Source organism: Pelecanus crispus, chromosome 3 (assembly GCF_030463565.1).
Source record: "Pelecanus crispus isolate bPelCri1 chromosome 3, bPelCri1.pri, whole genome shotgun sequence".
Lineage (NCBI taxonomy): Eukaryota > Metazoa > Chordata > Aves > Pelecaniformes > Pelecanidae > Pelecanus > Pelecanus crispus.
In genome coordinates, this window is record NC_134645.1 from 44,982,245 (window position 1) to 44,997,012 (window position 14,768).

At 33.5% G+C, this 14,768-nt stretch overlaps 1 protein-coding gene across 1 annotated transcript in view; it reads left to right on the forward strand.

The window, feature by feature from the left end:
• Nucleotides 1-14,768, forward strand: part of KIF6 (kinesin family member 6) — a 175,242-nt gene that overhangs the window by 24,927 nt on the left and 135,547 nt on the right. The window contains exons 5-6 of the mRNA XM_075707136.1: nt 1,513-1,622; nt 10,982-11,111. Coding sequence (XP_075563251.1) covers nt 1,513-1,622; nt 10,982-11,111 — 240 coding nt within the window. The remainder of the gene's footprint in view (nt 1-1,512; nt 1,623-10,981; nt 11,112-14,768) is intronic.

Below are 14,768 nucleotides of genomic sequence, written 5' to 3' on the forward strand. Positions count from 1 at the left end.
TAGTTTATTGGCTACCTTCTCAGCACATAGTTTCTAAAAAAATAAAAACATTTGTGTTTCCATTTTCAGACTTGGTTTTGGATCAAAATCTCTACTTAGTTATGCTTATAGGGTTATTTCTGTCTGCCTGCTTCCAAACCTTTGTGTTTGTTTCGTACATTTTCTTTCTTGGTGCATCTTAAAGCATCTCTTCTTGATGTTTTACCTTTCCACCTGCCTTTCTTTTCATACCTTTCCCTTGTTTCATTTCTTTTTATCTACAACTGTGCTTTGGAAAGCGCTGACATAGTGGAGAAGAGTCATCTGCCTGCTAACCCTAAGTAGGATGGAACAGGAGAAAGTGAATTCAGGGACAAAAGATACAGGATTTTGAAGCTCTTACTTGCACTGAGACAGTGCAATTTAAAAACAAGGAAGCAAAACTTTTTTTATCCCAAATGAGAAACTAATCAAGTCTTTTGCTTTTAATAACATCTCCTTATAATTTATTGGTCAGAAATTCAAAAAGCTTCCTGTTTGAATAGTTCCTTACTACATTTTTTCCATCCCTCTGTAGTATATCTTTTTAAATGGAGTTCCTTGAAATAGTGAACTGTCATTATCAATAAAAAAAGCATGAGAAATTACTTTTCAATGAAAATGAAAAGTTCATCTCTCAAAGTATTTTGCAAAACAACTGTAGCGGATTGGATTATTAAACTGCTACTGTGAGTGTGATATGAGTGCTTTCACAGTGGCTTCATCTGCTGAAAAGAAGTGACTAATTTTCTTTTATTTTGGAAACCATAACCCATTATTTTGAGGTTTATGTTGTTTGGATTTGGCTTTGGGGCAGGAGAAAATTCTGTCTGCAAAATCCAGTTGTGTTAAGTTACATTTTGGCAATGTATTATACAAAAGAAAAGAGGATTACAGAGAACAGCCAACTTAATATACAGTGCTTAAATGTTATGATAAAGAGAGTGAAAAGCACTATGTCACTGATGTTTCTAAATGAAGTAAATCTTTGATTTATTTTTGTTGTTGTTCCTTGGTTGTTTTTTTTTTTTTTTTAAGCATAGTCTTTCTATCCATAATATGAGGGTTTACCTCTTTATAAAAACATTCTTTTTTTGTTGCAGAAGTGAAAAATGGCATGTTGCATGGTCCTGTAAGCAGGCTGCCATGTTCTAAGTATATACAGACTTTTGTAGATACAAGGACCCAATAAAAAAAACCCAGACTAAACTCATGGGCATGGTGGGGTTTAGGGATGATTTTTGTTTTGGGTTTTTTTGTGTGTGTTTTGGTTGGGGTTTTTTATTGTTTTTTCCTTTTTCTTCTTGAGCCTTTATAATATGGTGACAGAAAACATAAAAGTATCACAAATTGAAAACGTAAACCATACCCAGGAAAAGAAAAAGAGACAAAGTGAGGAAGCAACATGAAAGCTGTAGTGGTACATTTGTCCTCTGATCTATCTCTGACTTCTCTTTATAGCTCTTCCTTTTTTTTTTTTTTTTTTCTATCCAGGATAGCAGTAAAGTGTATACAACTCATGTTTCCTACTTAGAAATCTACAATGAATGTGGTTATGATCTGCTGGACCCAAGACATGAGGCCTCCAGATTGGAAGATTTGCCGTAAGTAAGAAAACTACAGAGAATCATCAAAAACAACAGCAGAAATAATTTTCGTATTCCCTGGTGCATTGTTTTGGGGATTTTAAACTGTACTAATGATCTCAGTGTTAACTAACTCAGAATACTTTGTTTTCTGAATTTTATCAATACTGTCTAAATATTCTCTTATTTTGTATGTATAGAGGCTAGGGAAACTGGATGGGAGTAACTGAAGGTGAAAGTATTAAAAATGTATATTGATATTACGCAAAAGAGATCTATTTCAGCCACTGAAAACAAAAGAGAAGGTATACTTGTTTTTCTCATGACAGCCTGTCTCTCTATATGGTACGCACGTGTGTGTGTGTGGCAGAGACATATATAACAGGCAGTATTTCCTTTCAACAGCAGGGAGAAAAACTCCCTGCTTCTACTTGGACCTTTTCCTTTAAGGATAATTATTTTTCTAGAATAAGCAATTATGAAAGCAGGTAACAGGTAGGAAAGACTACAAGGAACTCCAAAGGACAATAGATTTACTTCAGAATGGATGATTGTTATACTAGTTTTCATTGATAAGACACTAGCACCTACTAATACTTGGAGAAGGGTAGTAAATAAAGGTTTGTAGGTCATGAACACATAAGCCTGGTGAAGTTAAAGGTCTTATAATTTATACGAAATCCAAATCCTAGTTTCTAAGTTTCTTCTGAAAAAATAGTTTATAGTCTGTGTTATTCTTAAAATAACTCAGCAAACAGTAAATATGTATGAATGAGTGAGTTGTTGACTGCTTGGATTTGTAAATGCCCTGAAATAATGCTGAGAATCAAACTTTTCTCACTCAACATGATGGTGACTGAAACATGTAAATAGCAATTAAATCACTGCTGATACAAGAGCAGAAAACGTACTGAAAACTGCCAGTGGAGCAATAACAGAAAATCAATAGAATTTTATATCAAAATAGCTAATTAAGCTATTAACATATTAAACACATTTTGTTTATTTTAAAAAAAGTCTTCCAAGTTGTGTTAAAATATAGCTTTAGTTTTCTACACAATACATGGTATCTAGGACATAGACCTACAAAAAAACTTTCAAGATTGATCTTTATAAAACAAGCTAGTCTACAGATAAGGAAGGCAGCAGACAAGCTCAAAGTATGAGACTGGGCTGTAAGTTGGTGTCATTGCTTCACTTCCTTCATCTGTAAAGTGGAACTAAATTTTATCATTTTATGACACATTGGTGCTATAAGGACCGTATGTATTTACTGATGTCTTTCATGGTAAAGTCTAGGAATTTAATTTGATTTATTACCTGCTTCCTGTGCTATGCAGAGAAAAATTTTAAATCGGAGACTAATTTGGATAATAATTTAATTTTTGTGCCCATTTTTACAGGTGCAGATTTTTTTCACAGTTGAGCATTAAAAAAAATAGTCTGTTACACTTTTATTCAGCTTATTAAAGTTTATTCTATTAAGTTATTCAGGTTTATTAAATTATTAATTTCATTTATTATTTGCAATATTTCATTTGAACTCATTCCATTTATTCATTTTATTAAATTGAATTTATTCAATTGAACTAAATTGAATTTGATTAATTTAATTGCAATTTTATTTGAAACAGTTATTTAGGGGTCATATGCTCTGGAAAATATGTCACTTTTATAAACTAGGTTCTATTTACTGTTAATAATAAATTTTAGAATCTTGAAATTGGTTTGTACATGGTGATTCAATTAAGCTAAAGAATAACTCCTTGTTATGTATTAGTCTATTTTAAAAAAGTAAAAGTTGACAGATAATTTGGTTGTGAATTAGGGATAAAGCACAATGGGATAATCATAATTACCTGTAAACTTATGTAGTGTATACTATTGCGGGATGAGTTTTAGTGAGATAATAAATTTTTCTCTGCAGAGTAAATAATCTTAATAAGTGCTTAATGGTTTTACTGTACATAGTCATCATTGTTTCCAGTACATCATTTGTCAAAAAAAAAAAAATATGTACTGTACACTAAAACTATACCTTCGCCACTCATATTTAGTATTGTATAAAAGTATTTAATTAATCAAATGGTTTTTGTTTATTTTTTAAGACAGTAATCTAGGGATTCAAAATTTAAAAATATATAGTGTCATTCTGAGCTAAAATAGAGTACAAATTGCAGGAAAGGGTAGTTGCAAGATTAACTATATTTTAGTTACTTGGTTAATTTTTGTAAATGACTAAGTAGTAGTTACTCTTAAGTAAATAGGACTCACATATTTTATAAGGTATCAGGTGTTTATTACCTAATATGTATTTCATTTTTCTGATAATTTTATGTGCTTAAGACCTTTTAAGATTTTAGTGGCAGTAAGCGAAATACAGAATAATCTAACTTCCTCAAGTTTATTTGAAAGCATGTATTTAATAAGAATATTAAAAAGAGCTTAGGGTTTTTGTACTTTAAAAGGGTCATATTATGCATAATTTCCTGTTCCAGTCCATAGTGGATCATCAAGGGTTTAAGCACTTTTTTTTTTTTTCCCTGTGCTTGGGTAAATATTAGTAGTCTGTGCTGATATTCTCCAAAGTATTTAAGACGGACAAAAAGGTGTTGAAGAAATGTGTCATTTTAGAAGAGTAAGCAAAAGATTAGTTAGCCTCGTAAGGTATGCAGATTGTTTTGGAACAGTATTGTTATCCATATTCCTGCAATAGCAGGGGATGCAATTTGAATCAAAGCTATGTACTTTAGCCTAGCAAAATCCATGTTTATGAGTTTACGTTATCAGTTCAATGGAAGGAATAAATACAGAGTGATGGCATTTAGGTAATAGAAGTTATGAAAAGAGCACAACAGACTTGTTGATAGTACTTGAAAAATGAGACATTAAAATTCTATTTGATGTTTAAGGCAAAATGAATAACAAAAATTTTTAAAGTTGCCCATTGCATCTAATCATTGCATGGTTAGATTTGGAATCTCAACTCCTGAAGTCAAGGTTTTGCGTGTAGACATCCTTTGTATATTCTGTAGACTATTACATTTTTCTCTTAATACTGCTTAATCATTAGACTCATTAGATTCTGTCAGATGAGAATGGAAGAGGCTTTCACAAAAAATCACTACTTTTCTGGAAACAAATTCCTGACAAATGTGTGAATGTAGTTCATTTATCTATATATCTATATCTCTATCTTTATGTATACATATATAGATTCATATATAGAAGTACGTAATTATTTGTGTATGCATATGTAGAGATATGTATACATATACATATTTATATATGTATACGTAAATATGTATCATGCTTCTAACAGGTACAGATATTATACATTAACTAAGTTTGGTTTTGAAATCCCATTGAACTTTTATTTTCAGAAAAGAAAAAGTATTCATGATGTTTAGTTGTAATGATATTACATGTAGCCCATAGAAGATATCATTTAATATACCTTAATGCTTCATATACAGTAAGCCTTAGTTTACAATTGTAACTTGTTTTGCTTATGCAAAGCTGACAGTGTTTTAATTTTGTGACACTGTAGCTGAAACACAGCATATGCAGATGCAGATACATTTGAAGAATCTTACTTGTTAGAATGCAAAAACGTAATGTTGACAATCTAATTCTGGTTGTAGCTGTAGAGTTTTCCATGTTTATACAAGGAAATTGTGATTGTTTTCAAACATGTGAAAAGCATGAGTATTGCTATAAAATATAGCTGGACTATGTGAATTCTTACTGCCTTCTCTTGTTTTCATAAAAGATTTGCAGGACTCTTCAAATTCGGAAAAGTTTTCTGAAGCTTGCTCATCTTCTTGCTTTCTTCTTTCTTCTTGCTCTGAGGTTGTGCGAGAGTCTTTCTCCTCTTAACAGGTTCTCTGTTACACAGTGTATTTGTAATTTATGTAACTCCATGACACTGAATCAAACCAATTTCACTTTAGTTATAACCTACCAGTACAAACTCTTCCCAACTAGTTTGTATTATTTATTAAGAAATACAAATTTTGTTGGCACTGAACAATAACAGAAGGTAAAGACTGAGGTTATAGAACCATTATTAACCAATAAGTTACCACTTTACCTGTCCAAACTACAGCAGGTGACATTCTCGGCATGTGAAGGCAAACTAAAATTAATGCTATTTTACTTTAAATTGGTCTTTAAACTGCAGTAGATGAGGACCTACTTTAGAGGGATGTGATCAGGAGTGATGTGGCCAGGGGAAAATGTAATCTAAACTTCCAGCTAGCATAAGTGATTCCCCATTTTTGTGTCAAGTCCTCTTTGATAGGGAAATGTGTAAGATTTAGTATGATGTTGGCTGACTTAAAAAAAAAAAAAAAAAAAACAACCCCACAGCTAATTTGTATTGAGTCCTCTGAGAATTCATTCCCAGTTTATGGTCCAGAAAGATGAAGTTTATTTGAACTGTAGATTAAGTGAACTCAATTCCATAAAAAGGAAGACACTTTAAACTAAGAGCCAATTAACTTCAAACTTCAATAGTGATACCTACATCAATATGTATTAGTAACATGCAGAACTGTAATGTTCCATGGGGTCAGTGTGAAATAGTTTCACTTTTAAAAAAAAAAGTCTGTAACTGAATATTGGTTAACTACCTCAAATGAGTTTATACTCCTCTGTTTCTGCACTGCCCTCCAAGGGCTTTAAGAGTTACCACACTACTGACAGGCAAAGCTAAACCAAGTAGTATAATCATTCCTGTGCTGCTTAACAAAGAAGAAGAAGAAAAAAAAAAAGGTTAAAGGAATAATTTTCAACATATAGGAAATATATCTTATTCAGTCTTATTTTTTGATACAGATAAACCTGTTGCCTATCTCCCGGCTCAACAGCGTTCATGTCAGCCCTTCCCCTTTTCAATGGCTCTACCAACTATGTAATCTAGAAACTGGCCACTATCCATACATCTGCAAGAACTGTATTTTCAGTGTTCTGAGAATTACCAGTGTTTTAAAATTTCTAAGGCTAATAATAATAATAGCTCACTCTTCTCATATGAAATACATTCTTTCCAAATTAAGAGTGTTCAGTGTGTTACTACTGAATACTAAAGATTAGGAGAATACAAAGGTGTGTAAACTTAAGCTTTTCTGTTTGTTAATGAGGAGACAGCTGAAAAATGTTCTGAATAATTTCTTCAAAGATTATGTTTTGTTTGTTACAGTTCAGAGAATTTACACTTCAAATGTGTAAAATAATTTCAGCATACATTATATATTATTTATTTCCATCCAGATTTTATGTTGATTTGTTTCCTGAAAACCGGTAGGAAGGAGTTAGTGAAACTTTTCTAAGGTGACTTTTCTAAAGGCATCAGATGAGTAAATTAATTCAGTTCAGATTATGGCTGTGCTGTTCAAGGCAACTTTACTTTTGAATATCAAAGTACTATTTAACAAACATTTTTTTGTAAGTGAGATTATTGCAGTTGCCTGCAACTTCTGACAGATCTTATATATTTGTTTGTATGTGAACCACCAATTTAATTGTTTCAGTTCTGACTCCTTGTTCTGCTCGGTGGGGTTGAGGGAGGAGAGAGAGACGGTGCAGGGCTCTTTCTGGATCTCAGTAAGAAAGGCCCAACAACAAATGGCTTAATACGATAACTGCCTTAATAAGACAGAATAAGAGGAGGAATATAGATGGCAAGTAAATCTTACATCCTATCAGATGCTGGGCACCCTGCATTCGTGCAGCACCGGACAGAGCCTGAATGGATTTCCCCACGGCACACTGCACAGAGCAGCACAGATCCTGTCCGTGGAAAGAAGCTCTCCCTTTTGGTCATTCGAGCGATTATATAATTTCCTTACAAGAAAACAGCTCCGTTTCTAAAAGGTGTTCTCATGAGAAGTTCTTGTGGTGTTTTTTGATAGAGGCAAAGCCATGCAGGTGGTGTGATGACCAGGTGGGAGCTACCTGCAGGCCCTTCTGTTACAATGACCTGGCTGAATTTATGCTGCAGCCAAGGGGTCTGCGCAGCACCACGCAGTCCTGAACGCCGCGCTGTGCATGCAGCACAGCGCAGGCTGCGCCTGCTCAGGTTAACTGTTATGTGGATCACTAACTCCTAAATGTGCAAGTCTCTTAGTCAGTATCAACACATTCCTATGTCCATTAAATGTAGAACAACCAAATGGTCTTTTTCTCATCTCACATGTAGAATTCACTGGAGACAGTGGGAAGGATTTCCTATCACAATATGATGTGTCAGGAGAACAGTGTGCACCAATACTCAGAGTCATCTTATAGTTCTGTCATGTCTCACAAGCTAAGGAGATTATGCTCTAGGTCTATACTTGAATGGAAAATCAAATCTCTGTGCTACTGAAAGCTGTGCTGGTGGTGGAATAACTTTGTAATCTTGCCCCTTGAATCAGCGTTGACTTTGTCCTCTGATTATGATCTTGGTCATTCTTTCTTAAAACCTAAAGCTCCTTGCAACTCATACAAAGATTAGCTATAGTTAACCATTAATTTATTATTTTCTTCTGGACAGACTCCAAGATGCATGCTTGCTGCTTTTCTCTTTTATCCTTTTCCTAAATTTATTATTGGCTGTATATTGTCCAGCTCATGCTGAAGTAGTATCACTATATTCTGCTAATGTATTGTTATAGAAGGTATGTATCCTCGTATATTATTTGTTTACATTATTGTGATTAATTTTTTAACGTTCATGAAATTTTGGTATTATTTTATATTTCTTCAATTCTAAACCCCAGAGACAGATATAATCATAGGAAACCTGATTTTTAAAATTGTCATTTGTTTTCCAAAATCTTAAGGGTTTTTTTTTATTTATATTACACAAATTAATCAGATAGTATTAATTAATCAAAGGAAGCTTTAACTTCATTTTTTGCCAGTAACAGAAATTTCAAAAATGAAAGCATTCAATGTGTAAGGCTCTCTTGCATTAACGGCAGCTCAGTTGATGCATGAAAGGGCCTGAGTTAATCGTATAAAAAAGGCTGATCCCATCCTACAGGTTTCCTAGTCAGCTACAAATTCCATCCATTAAGCCAAATGGAAAAGGTTCTTTGTTTATAAAGAAAATAAAACCTTGTCTCTGCCTTCTTTCAGTCATTATGGATAACTTACCATAGCTTTTCCATTCAAAGATCCAAGTTAGAGCTATGAAATTTAAAGATTTTAAATTTAAAGATTTCACTAATATAGAGAATGTTGTATAGAAATCTATCATCATATTATACAGTAACTTTATAGCCCTATAAAATAAATAATTTTGTTGTCATTTTGGAACATGTCTTTCTGAGGAAGTTTTGACAGATGCCTCTCAAGGTGTGCAAATTTAGACTTCCATCTGGAAATCATCCTAATAGCTGCAAGGCCACTGTATAGGAGGCTGTCACTGGTTTGTGATGTCCCCAGTATCTCCTTTCTGATATAATAATTCTCCAGAGCTTTTCATCCAAACTAATATCTTTGTTGTCCAGAAATTATTTATAACCACTGATCAAAATGTAGTCTGAGAAGATCCTTAAAAGTTTAAATACTATGCCAAGTGTGTATAGTAAAACAACATAGTTTTTCTAAATTATAAAAAGAGGTAGATGATGCTTACCATGCAATTTCAAAATATTAAAATTAGTCAAAGCATCATACTGTGATCAGAACCACTCTGGGCTTTAGCGTGCCGTGTACGCACAGATGGAATTGCAGACAGAATACAATTTGACATTATCAAAACATTGTTATGAGAGAGCAGTATTATGCTTTTGGGTTTATGCTCTGAACAGGGGAAGCAGAGTTCCATGACTGTACTAGTGCTGTCTTAGCCTACCACACAAAAATAAGGCTCTAAGTGAGAGGCAATCATACTTGGAAAAACAATTGTTATGACTACTAAAGAGGCATTGTGTGTACTTTTACACGTATTTTTTTTTCTTGAAAACAGTGAGTGTATTGCAATGTGTTCAGATTATTTCTGTATATCCATTCCAATGTTTTGACCATCAGAGCATGAACTACTTCCCTAATACTTAAGAGTAATACTATGGAATGCTGCTTAGAAGTTCAATTTGATTCTGTCAGTATTGGGGAAAAAAAGGCAAGCAAAGCAGAACAAAACCCAACCTGTGTGGTTTTGAAGCAGCTTGGAGTAATTAACATGCAAGAACTATCTACAGATAAAAACTCAAGCCCCATACTCCCTCTTGTGGTTAACGTTGAAGAATATGAAAAAAATATATATATACGTACACATATGTATACTTGTGTGTATATATGTATATACATATATATAAAAATTACTATCTATACTTACAGGGAATTTTTTTTTTTTTTTAAAAAGACTTCTTATTTTTTAAAAAGTTCTAATTTGCTTGTTGTAAGTTGTCTCAGAACATGTAACTCACCCTGAAGGACTTGACATTCATCCTCAGAATTAGCATACTTCAATTTTAACAGTGTCTTCACTCTGGGAGTTTTCCAAATCCTGTGATGCAACTACTTGGCTTCCATGTTGGATACTATAGAATGTCCTAACTGAGGAGGCCCTAATGGCTACTCAGTAAAGCCAATAAACTTTAACTCTCAGTAGCCTGATCAAAAAAAAAAAAATTATTATGTAAAAGGGCTATTTAAAGAAGTGAAAATGAGTTTCCGTAATATTTCGTAGTGCTCCTGGAGCTTTTGCCGTACCCTTGCTACATCTATCTAACTTCCTTTTTCGGAACTTCAAGTCTTAAAGAAGTACAACTAAGATCATTTCTAACCTCAGTGGAAATAAAATCATTCTGTTTGCTTGCTTTTAATTTAAGAAATAGATCATTTACATTTGTCGTTATTAGCATTTGAAAAGAATGAAGAGAAATAATCTTGACAAATGCAAAGTTATTAGAAATATGTTGGCTACAGATGTGTTGATTCTGAAATATTCCATGCCTATTTGTTCATCAAGATTATGGTATGCTTTATATATCATTTGTGCTTAAATAGCTGTAGTAATGGCAAACAAAACCCTACTTATTATTTGTTAGTGATGATTCATCTAACCTCTTGCTCTTGAGATTTTACTGTATCTCATAAAAAAAAAAATCCCAAAGCTTTCTCTAATAGTTATAGATAGTTATAGATTTTATGTATTCCTTGGAGTTTTATAATAAAGGAATAAAAAGGAGGTGACAGAGAGTTAAAAAAAAATCAGTTCCTTTAATGTGCATCATTTACTCTTCATGGTTTTAGTTCTTTTGTTATGATTGGTTTGGGGTTTTAAATGTCACCTTTTAGGCACAATCAAAATGAAAATATGGAATAAAGTTCACCTTACAACAATTCTAGTTTTCACTTTGTGGTTTCCTCCCCCCATGTAGAAAAGTGACAATAATGGAAGACCCTGATCAGAACATTCATCTGAAAAACTTGTCTCTTCAGCAAGCAACCAATGAAGAGGAAGCCTTAAACCTACTCTTCTTCGGAGACACCAACAGAATGATTGCTGAGGTGAGAATTGCTGTTACAAATCTGACTTACCACCATCAGAGTTAAAATGGTCATAAACTTCTCCACGTAAGATGTATATTTTGGAAGTCCTTGGAGTTAAATGAGTAATTATCTTCTTTCTGAGTGTATTTCCACAGTGAAATTAAATAAGCATTTCTCTGATAATAGCTTTCACTTTGCAAAGAGCTTTCTGTTTTTCCTTAGTGAATCTGCTCGGTGGTTGTTGATGTCATAACTTATTCCAATTAAAATAAGTAAGCTAAAAATTTTTCTCGTAAACCATAGACTGTCTTTTGAATGTGGCATGTATCAACATACATACACATTTAAAGATTAGAAAACATGGCCTCACAAAGCATTGTCAAACATTCCCACAGAAGTACTAAATTGCCTTTGAAGTAGTTACAGTAAGAGTTAGCAGTCCCCTCTTTTTTCTTCTTATTGTATGAACATGTGGTGTTATGTGTAAAAAAGTGAATGGTAGTGCAAAGCACATTCAAAATAAATATTTGCCAATATGCAAAGACAAGGGTGTTTTTACTGATTCTGGAAAATTCAAATTAAATGTTTCCATATGCAAAATCTGTAGGTTTTTTTTCTCCCTTATCTTCATACTTGGAAATGGAATGTAAATATAAAAAATGTACTGTATAATGTGAGCGCTGTCAATGCATCTTTACTACAACACAGCTAATTCTATTTCAGAAATTCATGGGTTTTCTTCCTCTGTCTGTCCAAAAAGATATATAATAAATCAGTGACGAGAAAGACATTTAAAGTATATGAAATAGTCAAGCTCTCTGTTCCTGCTGGTTGACCATGTATACCTAGGCACAGGGGAAGAAGCGTTTGATTACAAAATGTAAATAGGCAAAACCTCAATTTGTTCCCTCTTTCTCAAGGGAGACTATTTCAGCAGTGACATTTTGAGAGGCAGAAAGACGTTAAGGCAAGAGATAATCAAGCTGTACTTAAGGGTTGTTAGTAAATATTCCTATTGAGGCAAGGAACTGTTTGATATTGAAATGGAAAAATTGATGCAATTTAGAGGAGAGAAACTTGAAAAAGTGTAATAGAGGAGACAAAAAGATGACATTGAGTTCAGAGGCCTGAAAACCTATCATGATAGTTGGTAATGAAAACAGAAAAAGAAAGTTCATTTCATGGAGAAAGATCTTCAGGCAATCTCTGATCAGTTCAGAGGAGCTGTGTATGAAAATGACACAGAATATTTAAAGAATGGCGTGCTGCTGGCTGACAGGGTCCTAAATCAGCAATTGTAAAGGGCAATTGTGTTACATATTTGGGAAATGTTGCCTAAAGAGAAAATATATCCCAAACACTGAAACTCATGAACATATAGCAGGACTAAGTAAGATGGTAAGTCATTAAAGGTCAAGATGAAGTAATGCTCAGTAAAACTAAGAATATTTTCAATGGGTCAGACCAAAAATATGTCTGCTCCAGTTTCCTGTTTGGAACAATGGCCAATAGCAAATATATAGAGAAGAGTAAAAGATAAACCAAGTAACTAATGATACTTCTTTTAAAAAAAAAAATCTCCTAATCTTCATTAGTTTGTGTTTCAGACTATTTATAGCTAATAACTTGTGTGGGTTTTTTTTTTTACATGAATTTGCCCAGATACTTTTTTTTTTTTTAACCTCAGCAAATTTTTATCATGAAATCTCATGTGACACAAAACTACATGACGTAACTGTGTTGTGTGAAGAAAAATCTGCTTTAGCTTGTTTTTTAATCTACAACTTGGTAGTTTTATTTGGGGCATGCTAGTACTTGCTAGAAAACATAAGAATAGACATGAGAATGTGTGGGACCCCGGTAGCAGAGAATTCTCTGTTCTGAGTGGCTTGGGTTAGCAAATGCTATGCCATTGTCACTTTTGCTGTTTTTGCCACAGCAAGAGTGTTTTGTTATATAAACACTTACAGAGTTATTGTTTCATTGGTCTTTAATGAAGAGAATACTTGCTTGGAATAACTGCCACCCATTGCAGCAATATTTACTTTGCTTAGTCTGAATGCTAATCTGATTCCAAAAACTTCAAATGAGGTGGATTTCATTGCAGAAGTTTTATTTTTGTAATTATCTCATACATTGTTCCTTAGCAATTACAACAGGTACATTGCAGTACAGTTCAGTGAGCTTACTGAGTGCTGCTTTCTCTTAGGCGTTACAGAATTTATCACCATTATCATTTGGCATTTTTAGCTTTAGGTGACTGTGGTACTTTATATGATGACTTATCAGAACAAGAAAATTGTATTTGCAGAAATGAGGCATTAATGTTGAGGCCTGGGGAAAAGGGCTTCTGGCATCAACCGTAACTTCTCCAGAGATCCATATTTTTAAACCTTAGTTGAATTATGATAACACTTCCTGGCCTCAAAAAAGATTAGGACCCTATTTAAGTAAACTTTAACACTAAAGTCACAAGATGAATAAACCTAAATTGAAAAGAAGGTAAAACAAATGCTTGATTCATCTTTTTTAATGATGAGAAGGTTGGCTATGGAAAAACTGAGATGACTGTCATGGATCACATGAAATATGTGGCCTCTAAAATTGCAATCTAATGCTTTATCTCTGAGATAACCCTTCTTTGAAGAGTTGCAGGACCATTTTGAAAATAAGAATGACAATTTAATTTCTGCAATGTCTCTGCTAGTGGAGTCTAACTTGTGATTTGAGGGCTGCATTTTGCCCTCACCACTGACTGTGCTGAAAAGAAAGTGATCATAATATTCAAAGTATTCGATAGGCTACATTCATTCATTCATTAAATGTCAGAACCTAAGGGAACATTTATAACCTAATACTTCTTTCCCACACGTAACTATATAGCTCATGAGAAGAAAAAAAGAGGAAGCTAATCTAATCTGTGCAGGATTGGTTTATAGGTCAGTATAGGACCAATCCTTTGCTCTAATTTTCACAGGTACTACAGGTTGTGGAAATGGTAAGATGGGAGACATGTGCACAAACACTTCATAATGTAAAAATCCAAATAAGAAGTTTTTCTCTCTTCTATTTTGCCAGGGAGAAATAGGCAGAGAACAAACCCAAAAACCTGATTCTTTTGTTGGCAGATCTTCCAACTGCAAGGGCTATATTTTTTTGTTTGTTTTTCCCATAAAACACAGTTTCTTGTTACACTTGAATGCATAAGAATCTCAGCAACAGGTTATTAAAAAAAAATCTGACATTATTTTTTACATTTTAATTTTTTAAGCCAACCTTCTGATTTAGGTATCTCAAATACATGCAAGCAAAGGATTCCAAAATCTAATTTGCACATACAGCACAGGTGGTAGCAGCAGCATCTAAAAAAGCTCATGTACAGAAATAAGTGGCCATTTAGGTAGTATTCACAAACCATTTTACTTTGGTAGATATACTATTAATATGTCTTCAGCTGAAGTGGTCTTTTCTAAATTCTTGTGATGGGAATCTCTTGTGATCACTGTCCTTCGAAATAATATTCCTGAACCTCTGTGATTTAGAGAATTCTTAGTACTTTTTTAGTATTTCTCTTAAAATAGCAGAGTAAGGTAGACCCAGTAGCCTCCCAAGGGCATGCATCAATTTCAAAACTGTAAAATCTTTATGTGAGATTGGTATGTCTGAACACTGCGG